Source organism: Glandiceps talaboti, chromosome 16 (assembly GCF_964340395.1).
Source record: "Glandiceps talaboti chromosome 16, keGlaTala1.1, whole genome shotgun sequence".
Classification (NCBI taxonomy): Eukaryota; Metazoa; Hemichordata; class Enteropneusta; family Spengelidae; genus Glandiceps; species Glandiceps talaboti.
In genome coordinates this window covers 19823798-19842848 of record NC_135564.1, presented here as the reverse complement: position 1 = coordinate 19842848, position 19051 = coordinate 19823798, and the positions used below count along the sequence as shown (strand labels likewise).

Here is a 19051-nt window from a genome sequence, read left to right as displayed (position 1 = left end):
ATTAACAGGTTACTAGTATAAAGAATCATAGAGAGTGGTCCCTTCCACTGTCTGTGAAAGAACGTAACAATAAATCACACGATCACGTGTCATACAACATAGAGGGATTGCATCTTTTACGTATGCTGTGTAGTTGGTTTTAACGTTTTTATGTATGATTGTCCGTAGCAATTGACTGATGGTTCTGATATTAGTGTACATTGGTGGCAGGGGTGGGATGTTATAGCAGTGGAATCGGAGGCAGCGATGGGATGCCAAAATCACAAAACAATTATAATGCAAAGTTAGATAATACAGTGAGCCCATGACAACGTTTTATAGATTTACATTTAGAGAAAGGCTACGTATACGTTCGTGAACCTTCATAAGTTTATAGTTTTGTATTGATAGGATTGTTTGTTCTGTTCTTAGACTAGTTGTTTCACTCACTATGTTTGTTTACTTCCGTCAAATTAAAGGCATTCCACGTCGTAGACAAATAAGCACCTAGTACGCCTAACGGCAGAGGACAAATACGAGAATGCAAGTGTCAATTTTATTTCAACGTTCTAGCATATTTTGATATTTTTGTTTGATACGTCTATGTTCTCTATGTCATCTGTGATCAATTTAATCTACGTCAGTTATGTTCACATCTGTAGTTACTTTATATCATATCTACCTTTCAAACAAAAATCATTTGTGTGTCATTTCTTACATGCCAATCGTAAGTTGCAGGTCTATAGAGAGAGCAGTTAAGCTTACTAAGAATTTACCGCAAATGACATCACCATATAAATATACTCAAAGGAGTAGTAATAATTATGTGTGTCGGTGGTTTGATACACTGTGCCGAGCTGTTTTCCTTGAAATAGGATGACTTGAAAGCATCGCCATCCCGAGTCTGTGGACCATCGTCTGGCTGGGAACTTGAAGGCCAGGCAAATTACACCAACACCAAAAGTAGCATTTTCCGTCACTCGCACAACCTTCTTCGGATCGGATCGGACCGTTTGGAAATGAAAATCGGAGGGTTCCTCTTCAGTCAGCTTTCGCTAACATTGGGGATAATTTTAACGTTTATATCACCAGTTAGTGGTTTCTATTACATCAATATACACAAATAAAGAGAAGAGGCAATACAAGCTACCATTGTGTACTTGAAGAGATATAATGAATTTGTATTGGTTGTGGACATGTGAATTGTCATTGTTTTATTTTCGGGTAAATCGATGCCACACTTTGGTAACAATACGTACAGACATGTAGCGTAATATAAATGTCCATGGTCCAAAAAAGTAAGTTTCGGGAATTACCTTTCTCCAGATCTATTTACAGAGCTAAAAATAAAATAATGTGAGATAGATTTATGAAACTAATGATTCGTACAGCCTAGACATTGAGAAGTACATATGTAATGCTTGCATGGTCCACTCTCTAAAATAATTATATTCTATTTTAATCTTTGGCGACAGATGTTCGTCATATTTTTTTTACAATGGAGTATTGATATCCCTCGTTTTTATGATTAAAAAAATGTATAGCAAATTAAGAGCTCCTAATTCTTTACCATACATTTAAAAAAAGATCATACAGATTGATTCGAGTGCCTGTGGATGATATCGGTTGTAGTTGTGTAACAACATTTTTTCTTTGGGTTAAAGGTCGCTTCATAATGACGTTTATGTATGGGTGCACCGGGCACCTGATTCCTTGTATATTTCTAGACGATCTCCATGCGCCTCGATCGGCTTGTACAGATGACTTAAAACGAAAGATTTTGAAATTATGTCGTTAGAGGGCAGACGTTATACCCAGGATTCAGCGCATACAAAAAATACACGTACAGTTGAGTTAGTTTAGTAAGTCATAGATGGCGTGAAAACAAGCCCACAATTCTAATCCAGAAGACTAGCAAAGTGCTACCACAAGGGGAGAGGTTTCAAGAGACATAGTAAGGAATCAGAAGTCGTATCTTGATCGCAAACTGAGATTTTCACCGCTCAACAACACAGGTACACCCGTACCGGATAATTACTTAATTTCCAATCGCAACAGGTGAGTGAAATCAAGATACGATGATTTGTGGTATGGCGTACGATTCAAAATACATTATATGTGTTACTGCAACAACAACTATCCTATACACGGTACAGATGTTGATAGCAACATAAAGCATATTCATTAGTCGTTACATAGGTCATATTTAGTTAGAGAACGGTGGACAACTAGACAACTGGCGAGAGTCGCCGGTTAATGCCTCTCCCCGAAGATAAGATAAGGATGAACTTTTCGTGTGTCAAGGTGTCAACCCACAAATTGTTCCGATGCAGTAAGAGGAAACGACGACTGGTCATTTAAGAAATGTCAGAACATGTACCTGAATGCGCTTAGACGGCCAATGACCCCATCCATAAAGACTGTCGTTGTTTACAAATTATGGCGAGAGTGACCTTACGTCAACAATTTGACTATTCAACTGGTGGAAGTACTACCCGCATTCAGTATTCAATATAACTTCAAATGACGTCGATTTATGTTTACTTTGTTAAAATCACATTTACAAACAAGTGTTGTGTGTAGGTATATAATTCTTGTCAAACTGTTAGACATCAGTCAGCGTTTTGTTGATCTCATAATATTCTTTGAATCAGTTGTGATAATAATAATATTGGTCCATTGCCATATCTCATTATACAAATGAAAGAAGGGCACTTTTTTTCTTCTTGTCATTAAATAATTCAAACTTTCATTTCATATTATATGACAGAAAAGTAAAATTTTTGCAGTTTGACCTCAGAAAATGTCTTGTTGATGTTTTATGTACAATGTATGGTTAAATGACTGTATTGTAATGTATTCACTTTATTTCTATATGTTATTGTTGTAATGCTTTACCATGCTTGCTATGACATATGTTGTTAGGCAATAAACATTGAGATTGAGATTTCTTCCTTTACATGTTATATTTGCCAGTAACATATACTGAGTCATTCTTTGGTTTGTAAAGTAGTTGACCAAATGACAGTCTATATGTATATAGGGGGGGGGGGGGGGCAAACTGTTATCAATCTCAGTTTGGTTAGGTATTCTCCAAGCAGTGTGAATATAATCGGATGTAGTGAATATGGCATCATTTGCCTCTATTTTGTATATTTTCACTTGTTCATTTTGTTGTTCCAGGAGTGAGCATTACTACCTAGGAAGAACAAGGTGCCCAGAACACTCTCAGAACAACAAAATTGAAAAAGAAAAACACGACAATGTATCAAATTTCAATGTAATTGATATCCCTGATGAAAGTTGCAACATTCAGTCATGTGATTAGGCACCATAAACAAATGTCTGTCTGTCTCTGTCTCTGTCTGTCTGTCTGTCTGTCTGTCTGTCTGTCTGTCTGTCTGTCTGTCTGTCTGTCTGTCTGTCTGTCTGTCTGTCTGTCTGTCTGTCTGTCTGTCTGTCTGTCTGTCTCTTTGTTTCTGTTTCTGTCTCTGTCTCTGTCCCACTCTGGGCTATTGGAGGCACATGTACAGACACTGTTACAAGTAAAATTACATAAATTATTGAAAAACATTTTCTTTTGAGCTGTATACTAATGCTACACAGAATGACTACATATTTATCATATTTCGTGTAGCATAAACAGTAAAGTGTTTCTGGGCAAGACATTTCTCCGTTTATATGTGGTACACATGTACTAATAACAGCAACCATGATCAGTAGTAAATATTGTACAGATGTTGTCAGTCTTGAGGGCAGGGTGTGGTAGTGAGTACATCTGATCTACACAATGTACTATTTTTGACAAAATAAGTGTACTAAGTGATGCTTGTTATTATTGCATGCATCCATACTTTTCTTCTCCTGTACCAACTTAGATAAATATTATGAAAAGTTTATCATACTTTTTATAATTATAAGTACTTAATGTAATCTATCCAGAATCCATCCTATGCATGTATTTTTTCTGATTGGTTTGAAATAGGAACATTTTTTTTAACCATTGGACTTTTCTTTTCTTTTATTGTATACTAAATTGTCAATGTTGTTACAACGATGAATGCCTGGACATCATTTGGAAAAATGAAAGTGAATTCTTAACCCAGGCCACAGTATTTATGAGTTAAAAATTATAGCAGTGGAAATTATTAGTTAGTATCCTTTTGATGTTTTAACAAGTACTTCATATGCTGATGATTAATAACAAGACAACATGAATCGAAGACTGTGTAAAAATACACAGATTTGTTTTCTTTGTTCATTTTGTGCTGTTCATTGGATATTCAAAATAAAACTATTCCTTACATTTATTGAAGTGTTTTATAAATTTGTCATTTGTATATATATTTTTGTTGTAGGTACCATCTGGTGAAAAATGACTGTTTTGGTTCGATACTTCACCTTACAGATTTGTGTGCTGGTCTTACTAGCAGTTACACTGGCTGACAATTCTAACAATGTTGGTATGTATAATTTACAGTGAAACATCATACATAAAATTATACCATGCATGAGCTATTTAGAACAAAAAGTATGGAATTCATACTCTGGTGATTCTATGTCATGACAACGTGTGTCTACGTTACTGGCTCTACTGTGTTTTAGTCAAAACGTTCAAAATTACCATTACTTTCCCCGATTTTTCTTTGATATTACTGGTGCTGGTATAATTACGTTGTTCTCCAATATTTTTCTTTATTCAGCTGGAAAATACTCGTGACCTAAGGGGTTGTCACTACTTCAGTCTATAGACTTGTAGTTACAAAGGCCCCTTAGGTCACTGGTACATTTTGTATTTTCCTAATTGGCTGAACAAAGAAAAATATAGGGGAATAACATCTAAATATTAGAAATTGCCCTGTTGTAATATTAAGGTAATTTTTGAGCATGAAAAATGAGTCAAAATTAAATGAGTTACATGTATCTTGCAAAACTGTGATCATTCAAACACGGTTTTTCAAGTTACTAACATTTTTTATGAATATTGCTGCCATGGCAACAAATAAGGATTAATTAGACACAAATGTGTGACACTTGATAATTTTATATTTAATGTCATTTATTTTAAACTACTTTGAATTTTACTAATGTGCAATGCATATATATATATATATATATATATACAGGGAATAGGGATGTTATAAGTCGTTACTTGGAGTTTCATGCTTCCTCTGTGATCATCAGACAACTAATAAATTGAGATGGCATACATATCGACCTTGACAATCTCAATTTATCAGTCACCTGATGATCCTTTAGGTAACAACTTATAGCATCCTTATTCTTTGAATTTAGTACATAATATATGATATATATATATTATTATTATTATATATATATATATATATATATATATATATATATATATATATATATATATATATATATATATATATATATATATATATATATATATATATATATATATATATATATATATATATATATATATATATATATATATATATATATATATATATATATATATATATATATATATATATATTTAGGCTCATATTTTGAATACAGCAGAACCAGTGACTGTGATGTAGACATGTGTTGTTGTGATATACAAAGACCAGGGTATAAATTCCATATTTTTGGCTTGTGCATGGTAAAATGTCTGATATCTCTTTATTCCAGGAGAAGAAAATGACAATCCATGTATGACTAAATCTGTGACTGGTCCGTGTAGGGCCTACCTTCAACGTTGGGCCTGGGACTCAATCCGAAAGGACTGTGTTAGGTTTATATATGGAGGCTGTCAGGGTAATGGAAATAATTTTCTGACGAAAGAAGAATGTGTAGACTCATGTTTAACCAAAATAGGTAAGTAGTAGTCTTTCATTGGTAAGTAGTAGTCTGTCATGGTTTGTTGTGTTGTTTGTACGTCATAATTTATTTACATGTAAAGCTAAGTGGTCATGCACTGGGCATCTTCAGTTATCCTGCTTACAGTAGTCAAGATACATTATTAGCCCCCCCCCCCCCCCTTCCTTTGTAATCTCTGTTTGTCTTGTCTATGTTTTCAAACGATTAAAGTAGCCACATCCCCAAAAGTCGGTATCAAAAACCTTTGTTAAATTTACATAATCATATGTAAATAACATGTAAATTATCACATGTCCACTACATGTCCATGATGTTGCTTTGTCTACATTTAGCAATGTATGTACATTTGCATAATTTGCTCAAGAGTAATAATAGTTTGACGAGTTATCATGGTTGCAGGGACTGCAGGCTATCATCAACCAGGCTATTAGGCAAAAATTTTTCAAATCGTTATTATCAGTTTTGACAGTGTAATCAAGACAAGTAGAGAAGATGGGGCTTGGAACCGGCTAATGATGTATCTCGACTACATAGTAAACACGCTAGGCTAGGAGGTACAACCAGCTAACGATGTATCTCAACAGTGCAGTAAACATGATAGGCTAGGAGGTACAACCTGCTAATGATGTATCTTGACAGCACAGTAAACAGGCTAACCTTCGGTGTGCATATAGGTGTGTTTTGGAATATTTACAAACAAGAGTTTGATACTAAATGTAACCTTATCAAGTTCCTAATCCTGGTCTTGGTAGCGAGTTGACCGATGTTTGGCGTAGTGGGTAAGGAAAGATAACCAAAGTCGTAGAGTATACTCAAAACACTACATTCTTTATTGCTACTTGTGGTACACTAAAAGTTACAAGCCAAGGATAATGGGTAACCCAACCCCTAATGAATATTCATGTACCTGGTCATGAATAGTAATGCATGGAATAGGCAGGGCACATGTCACATACCTCCCCCCCTTCTTTTGATGAAAACTGGGTTCTTCATCATAAAGGCAGTAACCTAAATTACATAACACTACTGCTATTCCATGTTGGTCAAGCAGGATAATATAGATCTGAGTGTACATAGGGTAACGCTAATGTTTCGCCAAAATACACTCAGTGGTAAGATTGTACTATTGTATCATAGCCTGCTCAACCTCACACATGCTAATTACTCGCACTCTATCTCACATAACTCATGCCATGCCCTGGATAGTGCATCAGCTTCTCATTATCAATTCCCCGTTTTATGCCGTTCGGTGAACTGATGTGTTACCTGATATACCACCTAACCATGTTCATCACCAGTAGCTATTAAACGTCAATCTCGCTGTCACCACTGATGTACATCACCGGTGCCAGTACTATGACTAACCTGCGGAACCACTCGTTCCTCCATTGGTGTTGCTGTAACACCAGAAGCTAGTTACTCTCTTTACTTTAGCTTCCTTTTCATCTATTGTTTTCTGTTGTCTTCTGCCGACAACTAGAGTCCATGCTGCATTTTGGCTTCCCTTTGATTTCATAGTTTCATTACCCAGCAGAATATCATATGGTATGCCCTCACACACACACACCAACTCATAATGATCCAGAAAATGCCTCGCGTTTAAGGTCAATGATAGCCATTGGTACTGCATTGTATCACCGGTTCCTGTGAGCCAAAGTAAACAGGAGTGTATGTATGTCCTATGCTGTGTGACACTTGGTTTCACCATGATAAAATGTCACATGTCATACTAAAACTAACACATGTCGCACTAAAATTCAAAAGTTTTGTGTTTTCTTTGTCAAAAGATCATGTGTAATGCCAACAGTGTTTCCTCTGGGTCAAAAAATTTACTAGCAATTTGGCTAATTTGCCTCAAAATTTATTAGCCAAACCAGACTTTCAATTAGCCAAACTTTTGTGATAAAAATGAACTTATATAAATAAAGACAATAACGCAAAATTGTATGTTTTTACTTTGTTTATTTACATACATTTTTCATGTCATGTTGGCAAATGTACGGTTCTCATCTTTACTTTGAAGTTGTAGCACCAAACATCGAGGTTTTAGTCAGTTCTCATTGTAACTATTTTCTAAATCAATGTGCAGTGTGACCTGTGAAATTTGAATATGACCCATCGTATGCATAACGTTTCAACAGTTTCATGTGCCCCATGACCATTTCCTGATGTGGAGAGCACATCTTGGGTAGTTTAGAAACTACGCTATGTTATCATTACTTATCCACGTGATTGGTTACTTATTAACATGTGGTGAGAAAGGGTTTCAATTGATAGCACGGCCATTACGGCAAAGCATCTTCCCTCACCAGTGAAGCGATGATCGAATGGACCACATCGTTGGACAGTCTATGCTGAAAACTAAAACTCACTAAAACTGAAACTTTTTCTTTTTGAGCTTCGTTACAAGATCGAATGCATTACGTGAATTTACCGTTCACTACACCATGCCCTCCATCTGTTTCGTACGTTATGTCTCGTGCAAGAGTAAACAAATATCGTGAATTATGAGTTAACATTTCTCCTGCACAGTGGAAGGGCCCGGTAGTAAAGACAACTCATCTTCCATCGCCTCTTGCATGTGACGAACTACTTGATCAAATTTTACAAGCATGGATCGCATGATCAGATGCTGAAAGTTTTACACTACGGAACTTACAAGTTTGTTGGATGGGAAGTTATTTGCATTGCTGATGTAACAATTTTATGATTTGTTTAATTTTTGAGGGACGCACAATGTGTACACTTCCTTCTAAATGTAATACAATGTAGTGGCTTTGCAAGTTTGGCTAATTGTATCAAAAATATTCTCACCAAGGGACAGAAAGAGAAGCAAAATGGTACAAGAGAACAGATCAAACCACGATATACCTTTGGATTATACATGATGCTTAAAAAATTCATGAAATATGTGCAATTTAACATCAAACTCCTATGTAATCCTTATGGGTTCATCAATAACATAACACTAACAGTAACATTATAACCTGGGACTGAAATCTTGGCCTTTAAGGTATAGGCACTCAGAACTGATGAATATTCAGTGTGCAACTCTATCTTGAATATATTATTGAGGTTATTGGGTTCTAAAATGTTTGAGAAAACCCCTTACCATGACTGTCATTTTTATTTGTGAACAGAGCCAACAAAGACCAAGAAAGGAGTCTGTCCTCTTTTGAAAGATGATGGAATGTGTGAAAACATGTGTGAGTATGACGACAGTTGTCCTGGTGATTTAAAGTGTTGTAGTAATGATTGTGGACGTGTCTGTCATGCACCAGCCGATCCTGGTGTGTTTGAGCCAGAAGGAAAACCTGGTAAATGCCCCAGTAAATCAGCAAATTCAGACCCAGAGAATGGATGTCTTGATGTTTGTTACATTGATGATCAGTGTCCAGGTCATCAAAAGTGCTGCCCCAATCACTGTGGATCTTCATGTGTTGATTCCATTACTGATGTTGAACCAGGTGAGAAAAGAAATTTATTTGAATAATTTTGTAGATAATTGCCCTTATCACCTTGATTCACCCTGTATGACCATTTGCTGGTCAACTAGGTGAGAAGACATATTAATTTGAACAATTTTGTATATAATTGCCCTTATCACCTTGGTTCACCCTGTATGACCATTTGCTGGTCAACTAGGTGAGAAGAGAAATTAATTTGAATAATTATTGCCCAATTATGGTATCATCACTTGTTGTGAATGAAGTCAAACTTGATGAAAACAGATTGTGCATATATATCTCTTTTGAGTTTCTTGCGATTTGTGGAGAATCATTACTTTTTAAAGAAAATCAGAATATCAATGTTTTTAAAAAACTTTGAAAGTGTCATATTTCAGAATTTTTATAATGTTTCTGTGTCAAGTTGTTTCTATTTAGTGTTTGTAGATGTGTTTATATATTTTGTTCTGTGTTTGTTGTATCGTTTGCTTTTCTCCAAGTGTGACCTATTTTGATAGCTTGCAAGAATTCAGTAACTTTATACACAGGAGCAACACTGTGCCAGAGCAGGGTATAACTGAACATAACAAAACAGTGCTATGAATTGCATCTCTGAAGTGGCCATGGCAGTTAAGACTGAAGTTAATATCTCCAAGCTAATGCTTCAAGTAAGCTAAACTAAATAATGTGATGTCAATTGACTTAAATATTATATTTTCACAGAGTTAGAATGTGCCAAGAATTGGACAACTCATAATGGTACATGTTATAAGTTTGTAAGTGAGAGTGTAAGCCATATCAAAGCATCTACACATTGTAGTCACCTTCATCCACAAGCTCACCTAGCTTATTTGAAGACTGAATGGGAGGTGACCTGGGTCAAAAGCTTTCTCCGCAAACTAGATGACTGTAAGTTTTTACTTCGTACATTTTATGTGCAACTTTAGTCAGATTTGATACACAAGTTTATTAATTTCCATTTTGTATGGTTTTAGTTACTGTAGCATAAAGATAACACAGACACAAAATTTCCAATGATTTTCAGCCTTGTTCCCACTCTACTGTTTAATTAGCCACTAACATGCCTAACAACTATTGTACTGTAATTGGTCTTTTTAACAACTCACAGGGGTTCTTCACATTCATCTCACAGCTTCATACATAGCTATGGCTATAATGAAATTATGGCACATACGGTACTTTGCAAAATATGGGGTACCTTCTTGTGATGCTGAATTTTCCTTCCACCAGTGTGTGTGTGTGTGTGTGTGTGTGTGTGTGTGTGTGTGTGTGTGTGTGTGTGTGTGTGTGTGCGTGTGCGTGTGTGTGCATGCGTGCATGCGTGCGTGCATGCATGCATGCTTGCATGAGTCTTATTAACTAACAAATTTGAATTCTTTTTTATTATGTTCCACAAGTTGAAAATGACATTGGTGTTTGGATTGGTCTGAGGGTTGAAAACCATGAATTGATTTGGAATGATGGATCTCTTCTGACCTACTCAACTGAGTATAATGTAGAAATACTAGAACAAAATGATCCCTGTCTATGTCTACATGACAGTACTGATGGATACAATACTGTGTCCTGTGATGATGAAAAACAGTACCTTTGTCAGTACCAGTTACAAGGTATGTATGAAATCTTTTTCTGACAGATTCATTGTCCAACAATTGACATACATCATATTTCTGTAGATATACAAGCTTATTCAGTACATTAGGCCACCAGCGTAATTATACTTATAAATATATAGATCCAGAAGACAGAGTTACAAGTGATATAAACATCACAGAAGCTGAATTAAATGTTACTTAGGATCTTGTCCCTAGATTTAAAACTATATGCAACAAATTTGACACTGGATTGACTTAACAGAAGCACAAACTAGATCTCACTTTAAGGGATCATTTTCATAGTATGTATCACAACCACTTAAAAGTGATTAGGGCATCATATTTATTAGTGTTTGATTTGGTGTTCTTGAATGTCTAGTCATAACATGTAGGAAAAGAACGGAGAGATATTGATAAACGCTTGTTATGTCCATATCACACGTACATTGTATTGAGAATAAAATACACATGAAATAACTTGAACTATAGAATGTACATCGTATGTCAGATTTGTTCATGAGTTTGTGTCTCCTAAGTGTTTATTACCTTTAGATAAAGTCATGAATATTCAGTGTGCATTCATGAATATTTATATATGCTAAGTCCCATGATGCAACGGTGCACCAGTGTGAGAATAATAGAGGTGAAATAGAGTTTCAATTTGGTGTTTCCATGGCAATCAGTCAAATTTTTTATGTGATGGGAAATCATAAAAATGACTTCAGAACCCAAAGTTTATCAAGTTTATAACCTAGGTAGCATTCCCTTTAAATGCAAATATGATCCTTCATGCCCATACTTTAAAATGTATTATATTCTCTTGTTGACATGCTCAGTGATACTCTCTAGGTATATACCCAAGAAAATGAAATTTGTGCACAGTAAAGCAACTCTTTTGTAGCATTATGCAAATTAGATCTTTTAGATATATATAGAGCAAGATTCCCTTCCAAGTCCTCTTGAACCCAAAAATAATGGTCAAACTTACAACTATTAATCTGAAGATTTTTTTTAATTAGGAAAAGCCAGTTTTAATAATCCATTATTTTATATTTGTAGACATATCTGCACAGCAACAGTCGAATGAAGATTCAAATAAAAACTTTGGTAAGTTTAAAAATATTGTATTTTAGACGATTTGGATCAGCTGCTTTCATTACCACTCTAACCCTATGTTTACTGTATAACTGTTTAGATTTACAAGAAACTAAGAACTTATAGGGTTAATACTAAGAGTATCTCTTATTACATTATATACCTGTTAATAGTTGAACTGGTGCACATGCATGCTAGCAGTGCAAATACCAAAAACATTATTGTATACCTGCATGCAAACAATATGCAAATGAGTACACTATTGTTCATATACACAAAATCGTGTAACTGCACAGTATGATTTTTATGAAAATTTGCTGTTCTGGTTACACTTAATATGTAATTCGAGTGCCAGTGTTGGTACTCAGATATTTGCACTCAAGCTTGAAGTGTTCCTGCTGTGATTTCACTTGCTAAATTGTGAAAGTGAGGCTGCTGAGAACACACTCATGTAAATAACCGGAGTACATCACAGTTTCCCTTGGGCATCACAGGGTTCTATCATGATAGCATCTGTACATATGTACCTGTGATGACTTGCATCCATATGAGTGTATACTACTCTATTGGTTCATAGTATTACAATACAGTGCAATACCATAAACATTGTATTGCAAATAACACACAATAACACACACAAATGAAATCATATGAAAGTATACATGTAGCTATGTTTTGATGAAGTTTGCTGTTGTGGACATATGTATATAACACTGTATGTTAATCATGGAAGCACAATGATGGAGTTCTTTTCTTTCACTTTTGATTTGGAAACACTTTAAGTTTAATTCAATGCCTCCAGTGGAATTGGATCATTCTGTCAGATCCAGTTAGACACTGAAGAAGGAAAAGTAATTTGTTCAAAACATGTCTGTTTCTCAATCAAGAGAACTTATATATAAAACGTGTTATGGTAAAATACCAAAACCCCCATGATGTGCAAATGCAAGTGTTTGTATTCAGGGTATTCAGGAACTCATACTTGTTATGTGATGTGCTGTATTTTCACCTGATTTGCTTGTGAAAGTAGTAAACACAACAACCACCTGTCTAAATATCCCAAATACACCATACTTGCCCTCATGGCTGTCATAATAGTGATTAGTAATTATCTGTTTATCTTACAGTGGTTGACATGTACATCGTTGTTGGCATCACAGCGACAGTCATTTTGTCTCTGTTTGTAGTTGGATTACTGCTGTACAAGAAATACCGCAGACGTGTCATATGGACAGGAGACAATGAACGAACAGTTGTCAAATATGAAGGCTATGAACCTGTTCTCCTCTAGATACACACTCACACAATCAATAGTCTGTTGTGATAATCAGAAGATATATTACTAGATGGATGATAATCAGAAGATTTATTAGATGGATGATAATTATCAGTAGCCTGATTATTGGAATGGATGATAACGTTAAAAAGAGAATGTTATAATTATTTAGAATTCAAAGAAAAGAAACACAGAAACACTCAAATAATTCTCACCCTCGCCTGTGTTCATTTGAATGAACGATAACTTTGATGATTCAATGTCAAAATATTCATGCATTCAGAGAAACACTAAGCAATTCCCATGTGATAATTTGTGTTGTTGGTTTCATATTACAGGCAGTCTATTTTTATAAACACATTTAAGAATTAGAGATGCACTTTTAGAAGTGTAATCTTTGAAGAACATATCTATTGATTAATAAGTCTAAGCTGTTGACCGTACATTTACAAAATAAATAACTTTATATTCCTGCAAGACTATCATATATTTGTACAATTTGTAACATGTTCAAAGTTCTTTATTTCTTCTACAATGCAAACCACTTTTACACATAATAATATGTTATGTTTTTTTTAGGAAATATGAATTGTAAAAAAATGCAGGTGAAGATTTTTTGTTCATATGAAGTAGTTTCTTAGAAGGATTAGTCAGGAATATGTCAGATATACCCAGGAGAGAGAGATGGATATTTTTTATAGACCTTTATGTACAACTGTTGACATCAGACCATGGACAAACAGAAGTAATTACAAACAGGGAAAGTAAACAAATGCATTGGATTAGTAACATTTGGCAAAGCATGTCAGGGGGGCACACCATGGTGTGACAAGAACAGTTTTATGGCATCTCTGTGTACATGAAATGCCAGGAGGACTGTTTGTGAATTAGACTCTCTCACAGTCCTCAAAGCTTCGCATAAATAGCTAAAACTTGGGTTGTTTTGTATATATCTACTGCATAATTGTACTCATATACTAGTATCCCAGTATCCCTAGCCCTGTACTCAGTGCGCCCTCATTGATCACATAGAGCATTTTGTTGATGTGTTAGGCGAAGCTCTCGAAGCACAGTACAGGGCTAGTGATACTGGGATACTATAAGTATATGAGTACAATTATGCAGTAGATAGATACAAAACAACCCAAGTTTTAGTTATTTATGCAAAGCTTCAAGGACTGTGAGACAGTCTATTTGTGAATGTGAACGATCTGATAAAGAGGTCATAAAACTGTTCTTATCACATGATGAAATGTAATACAAGTTTCTGTTCTTGCAACCTTGGTAAGCTATAGAAGAATATAGGGTTGAATCAGGGTTTTAAAAATAAAGATACTTTGACAACATGTGATAATAACATATAGTCACATTTATTGACCATTTCACAATTACCTTGTCAAAAGAAGATGACCTAGTAGTGCCTTCTGTGTATTTACTTTTAAGAAATTAGTCCATCATGTGTAACTAAAAAAGTTCATAGACTGCAGACATGTTTTAATAATGCACAATTTGTTTTCATTACTTCGCATATGAATTGAATGATGGGTCAAAAATGAAAAAAAAAATAATCTGGAAAAGTAAAAAACTATGTTTTTTCTTCAAGCTTGATTCTAAAGTTATGTAAATGGAATTGTGTATTTTCATATGAGCTTGATGAAATGTATAGTGTAATGCTACGTATCTCATGTCATACTATGATATAACCCTATGATTGACACACTAGTGTAAGTATGGCATACATAGGTTATTTGCACTAGTGCTTGCAGTGTTCTCTGTCACTGTATTTCTAATGAGTCTAGGAAGTGAAAGTGCAGCAGGAAACACTACAAGCATGTGTGTTAATACCCGAAGTACCCACACTGGAACTCACATGGATTGGGTTCTGTTATTATTACATATGTTGATTCAAAATTTCTGTAAAAATTACACTGCAATCTCGCACTTTCATATACAAGGAACGATTGTTCCATCATTTGCATATCATTTGCATACAGGTATGAGATAATATTTTCGGTATTGCACTACATATAGTACTAATTACTTTGATGCATGGTACATTCTTACAATTTGTATTGTTAGATATCAATGATTTTGTTTGTATATATATTACATCTCAGATTTAGTTCACCACATATTAAATTTACTTTGCTTCTTGAGACATGTAATGGCTTGATTGGATGATTGACTGTAACTACAGAATTCTATTTTTGAAAGTAAAAAGGTGGTGTATAGTGAACTCTCTTTTGATTGTAGAATTTAAATAAAAATAAGGATATCCAAACTTATATTACATGTAACTGTCTAATTGTGTTAGTGTGTTATTTTTCAAATGGAACTACAGGAAGTTTATCTCCATCCATGGACAGATCTACTTGCAGTGTACTGTTAATGTTATTAAAGATGTGTTTGTATCTTCCACCCAAAAGCCAAATTGAGCATGCTCAGATGCAAAGGATTGTGGGAATATTTGTAGCTTTGGTAATATCAACTGAATGATGAATTGGAGATTTACCATTCAAAGGTTTGGACATTGGCAATAGATGTCTTTTGTCTATGGTGTGGGTAACCAAGACTAGATTATTTGACATTGGCATTAGATGTCTTTTGTCTATGGTGTGGGTAACCAAGACTAGATTATTTGACATTGGCAATAGATGTCTTTTGTCTATGGTGTGGGTAACCAAGACTAGATTATTTGACATTGGCAATAGATGTCTTTTGTCTATGGTGTGGGTAACCAAGACTAGATTATTTGACATTGGCAATAGATGTCTTCTGTCTATGGTGTGGGTAACCAAGACTAGATTATTTGACATTGGCAATAGATGTCTTTTGTCTATGGTGTGGGTAACCAAGACTAGATTATTTGACATTGGCATTAGATGTCTTTTGTCTATGGTGTGGGTAACCAAGACTAGATTATTTGACATTGGCAATAAATGTCTTTTGTCTATGGTGTGGGTAACCAAGACTAGATTATTTGACATTGGCAATAGATGTCTTCTGTCTATGGTGTGGGTAACCAAGACTAGATTATTTGACATTGGCAATAAATGTCTTTTGTCTATGGTGTGGGTAACCAAGACTAGATTATTTGACATTGGCATTAGATGTCTTCTGTCTATGGTGTGGGTAACCAAGACTAGATTATTTGACATTGGCAATACCGGTAGATGTCTTTTGTCTATGGTGTGGGTAACCAAGACTAGATTATTTGACATTGGCAATAAATGTCTTTTGTCTATGGTGTGGGTAACCAAGACTAGATTATTTGACATTGGCATTAGATGTCTTCTGTCTATGGTGTGGGTAACCAAGACTAGATTATTTGACATTGGCAATAGATGTCTTCTGTCTATGGTGTGGGTAACCAAGACTAGATTATTTGACATTGGCAATAGATGTCTTTTGTCTATGGTGTGGGTAACCAAGACTAGATTATTTGACATTGGCAATAGATGTCTTCTGTCTATGGTGTGGGTAACCAAGACTAGATTATTTGACATTGGCAATAGATGTCTTCTGTCTATGGTGTGGGTAACCAAGACTAGATTATTGGACATTGGCAATAGATGTCTTTTGTCTATGGTGTGGGTAACCAAGACTAGATTATTTGACATTGGCAATAGATGTCTTCTGTCTATGGTGTGGGTAACCAAGACTAGATTATTTGACATTGGCAATAGATGTCTTTTGTCTATGGTGTGGGTAACCAAGACTAGATTATTGGACATTGGCAATAGATGTCTTTTGTCTATGGTGTGGGTAACCAAGACTAGATTATTGGACATTGGCAATAGATGTCTTTTGTCTATGGTGTGGGTAACCAAGACTAGATTATTGGACATTGGCAATAGATGTCTTTTGTCTATGGTGTGGGTAACCAAGACTAGATTATTGGACATTGGCAATAGATGTCTTTTGTCTATGGTGTGGGTAACCAAGACTAGATTATTTGACATTGGCAATAGATGTCTTTTGTCTATGGTGTGGGTAACCAAGACTAGATTATTTGACATTGGCAATAAATGTCTTCTGTCTATGGTGTGGGTAACCAAGACTAGATTATTTGACATTGGCAATAGATGTCTTTTGTCTATGGTGTGGGTAACCAAGACTAGATTATTTGACATTGGCAATAAATGTCTTTTGTCTATGGTGTGGGTAACCAAGACTAGATTATTTGACATTGGCATTAGATGTCTTCTGTCTATGGTGTGGGTAACCAAGACTAGATTATTTGACATTGGCATTAGATGTCTTTTGTCTATGGTGTGGGTAACCAAGACTAGATTATTTGACATTGGCAATAGATGTCTTTTGTCTATGGTGTGGGTAACCAAGACTAGATTATTTGACATTGGCATTAGATGTCTTTTGTCTATGGTGTGGGTAACCAAGACTAGATTATTTGACATTGGCAATAGATGTCTTTTGTCTATGGTGTGGGTAACCAAGACTAGATTATTTGACATTGGCAATAGATGTCTTTTGTCTATGGTGTGGGTAACCAAGACTAGATTATTTGACATTGGCATTAGATGTCTTTTGTCTATGGTGTGGGTAACCAAGACTAGATTATTTGACATTGGCATTAGATGTCTTTTGTCTATGGTGTGGGTAACCAAGACTAGATTATTTGACATTGGCATTAGATGTCTTTTGTCTATGGTGTGGGTAACCAAGACTAGATTATTTGACATTGGCAATAGATGTCTTCTGTCTATGGTGTGGGTAACCAAGACTAGATTATTTGACATTGGCATTAGATGTCTTCTGTCTATGGTGTGGGTAACCAAGACTAGATTATTTGACATTGGCAATAGATGTCTTCTGTCTATGGTGTGGGTAACCAAGACTAGATTATTTGACATTGGCAATAGATGTCTTTTGTCTATGGTGTGGGTAACCAAGACTAGATTATTTGACATTGGCAATAGATGTCTTCTGTCTATGGTGTGGGTAACCAAGACTAGATTATTTGACATTGGCAATAGATGTCTTCTGTCTATGGTGTGGGTAACCAAGACTAGATTATTGGACATTGGCAATAGATGTCTTTTGTCTATGGTGTGGGTAACCAAGACTAGATTATTTGACATTGGCAATAGATGTCTTCTGTCTATGGTGTGGGTAACCAAGACTAGATTATTTGACATTGGCAATAGATGTCTTTTGTCTATGGTGTGGGTAACCAAGACTAGATTATTGGACATTGGCAATAGATGTCTTTTGTCTATGGTGTGGGTAACCAAGACTAGATTATTGGACATTGGCAATAGATGTCTTTTGTCTATGGTGTGGGTAACCAAGACTAGATTATTGGACATTGGCAATAGATGTCTTTTGTCTATGGTGTGGGTAACCAAGACTAGATTATTGGACATTGGCAATAGATGTCTTTTGTCTATGGTGTGGGTAACCAAGACTAGATTATTTGACATTGGCAATAGATGTCTTTTGTCTATGGTGTGGGTAACCAAGACTAGATTATTTGACATTGGCAATAAATGTCTTCTGTCTATGGTGTGGGTAACCAAGACTAGATTATTTGACATTGGCAATAGATGTCTTTTGTCTATGGTGTGGGTAACCAAGACTAGATTATTTGACATTGGCAATAAATGTCTTTTGTCTATGGTGTGGGTAACCAAGACTAGATTATTTGACATTGGCATTAGATGTCTTCTGTCTATGGTGTGGGTAACCAAGACTAGATTATTTGACATTGGCATTAGATGTCTTTTGTCTATGGTGTGGGTAACCAAGACTAGATTATTTGACATTGGCAATAGATGTCTTTTGTC

At 35.3% G+C, this 19051-nt stretch overlaps 1 protein-coding gene across 2 annotated transcripts; it reads left to right on the top strand.

Moving 5' to 3' along the window:
* The first annotated feature begins 1827 nt into the window (after positions 1-1827).
* Positions 1828-14379, top strand: LOC144447374 (uncharacterized). Of its 2 annotated transcripts, none has more exons than XM_078137360.1 (8): positions 1828-2037; positions 4338-4442; positions 5623-5808; positions 8952-9278; positions 9987-10166; positions 10676-10888; positions 11933-11980; positions 13096-14379. In XM_078137360.1, the coding sequence occupies exons 2-8, from the start codon at positions 4355-4357 to the stop codon at positions 13257-13259; spliced, it is 1206 nt and encodes a 401-aa protein (XP_077993486.1). In that variant the 5' UTR covers positions 1828-2037; positions 4338-4354; the 3' UTR covers positions 13260-14379. The 2 variants fall into 2 exon arrangements, with proteins under 2 accessions (XP_077993486.1, XP_077993485.1); XM_078137359.1 differs by having other exon boundaries at positions 9981-10166; positions 13096-14378.
* Positions 14380-19051: the final 4672 nt, after the last annotated feature.

Coding starts and splice junctions, on each gene's coding strand:
- LOC144447374 (XM_078137359.1), top strand. CDS start 4,355: ATGACTGTTTTGGTTCGATACTTCACCTTACAGATTTGTGTGCTGGTC. Junction 9,279..9,980: donor CATTACTGATGTTGAACCAG/GTGAGAAAAGAA, acceptor ATATTTTCACAG/AGTTAGAATGTGCCAAGAAT. Junction 10,167..10,675: donor TCTCCGCAAACTAGATGACT/GTAAGTTTTTAC, acceptor ATGTTCCACAAG/TTGAAAATGACATTGGTGTT.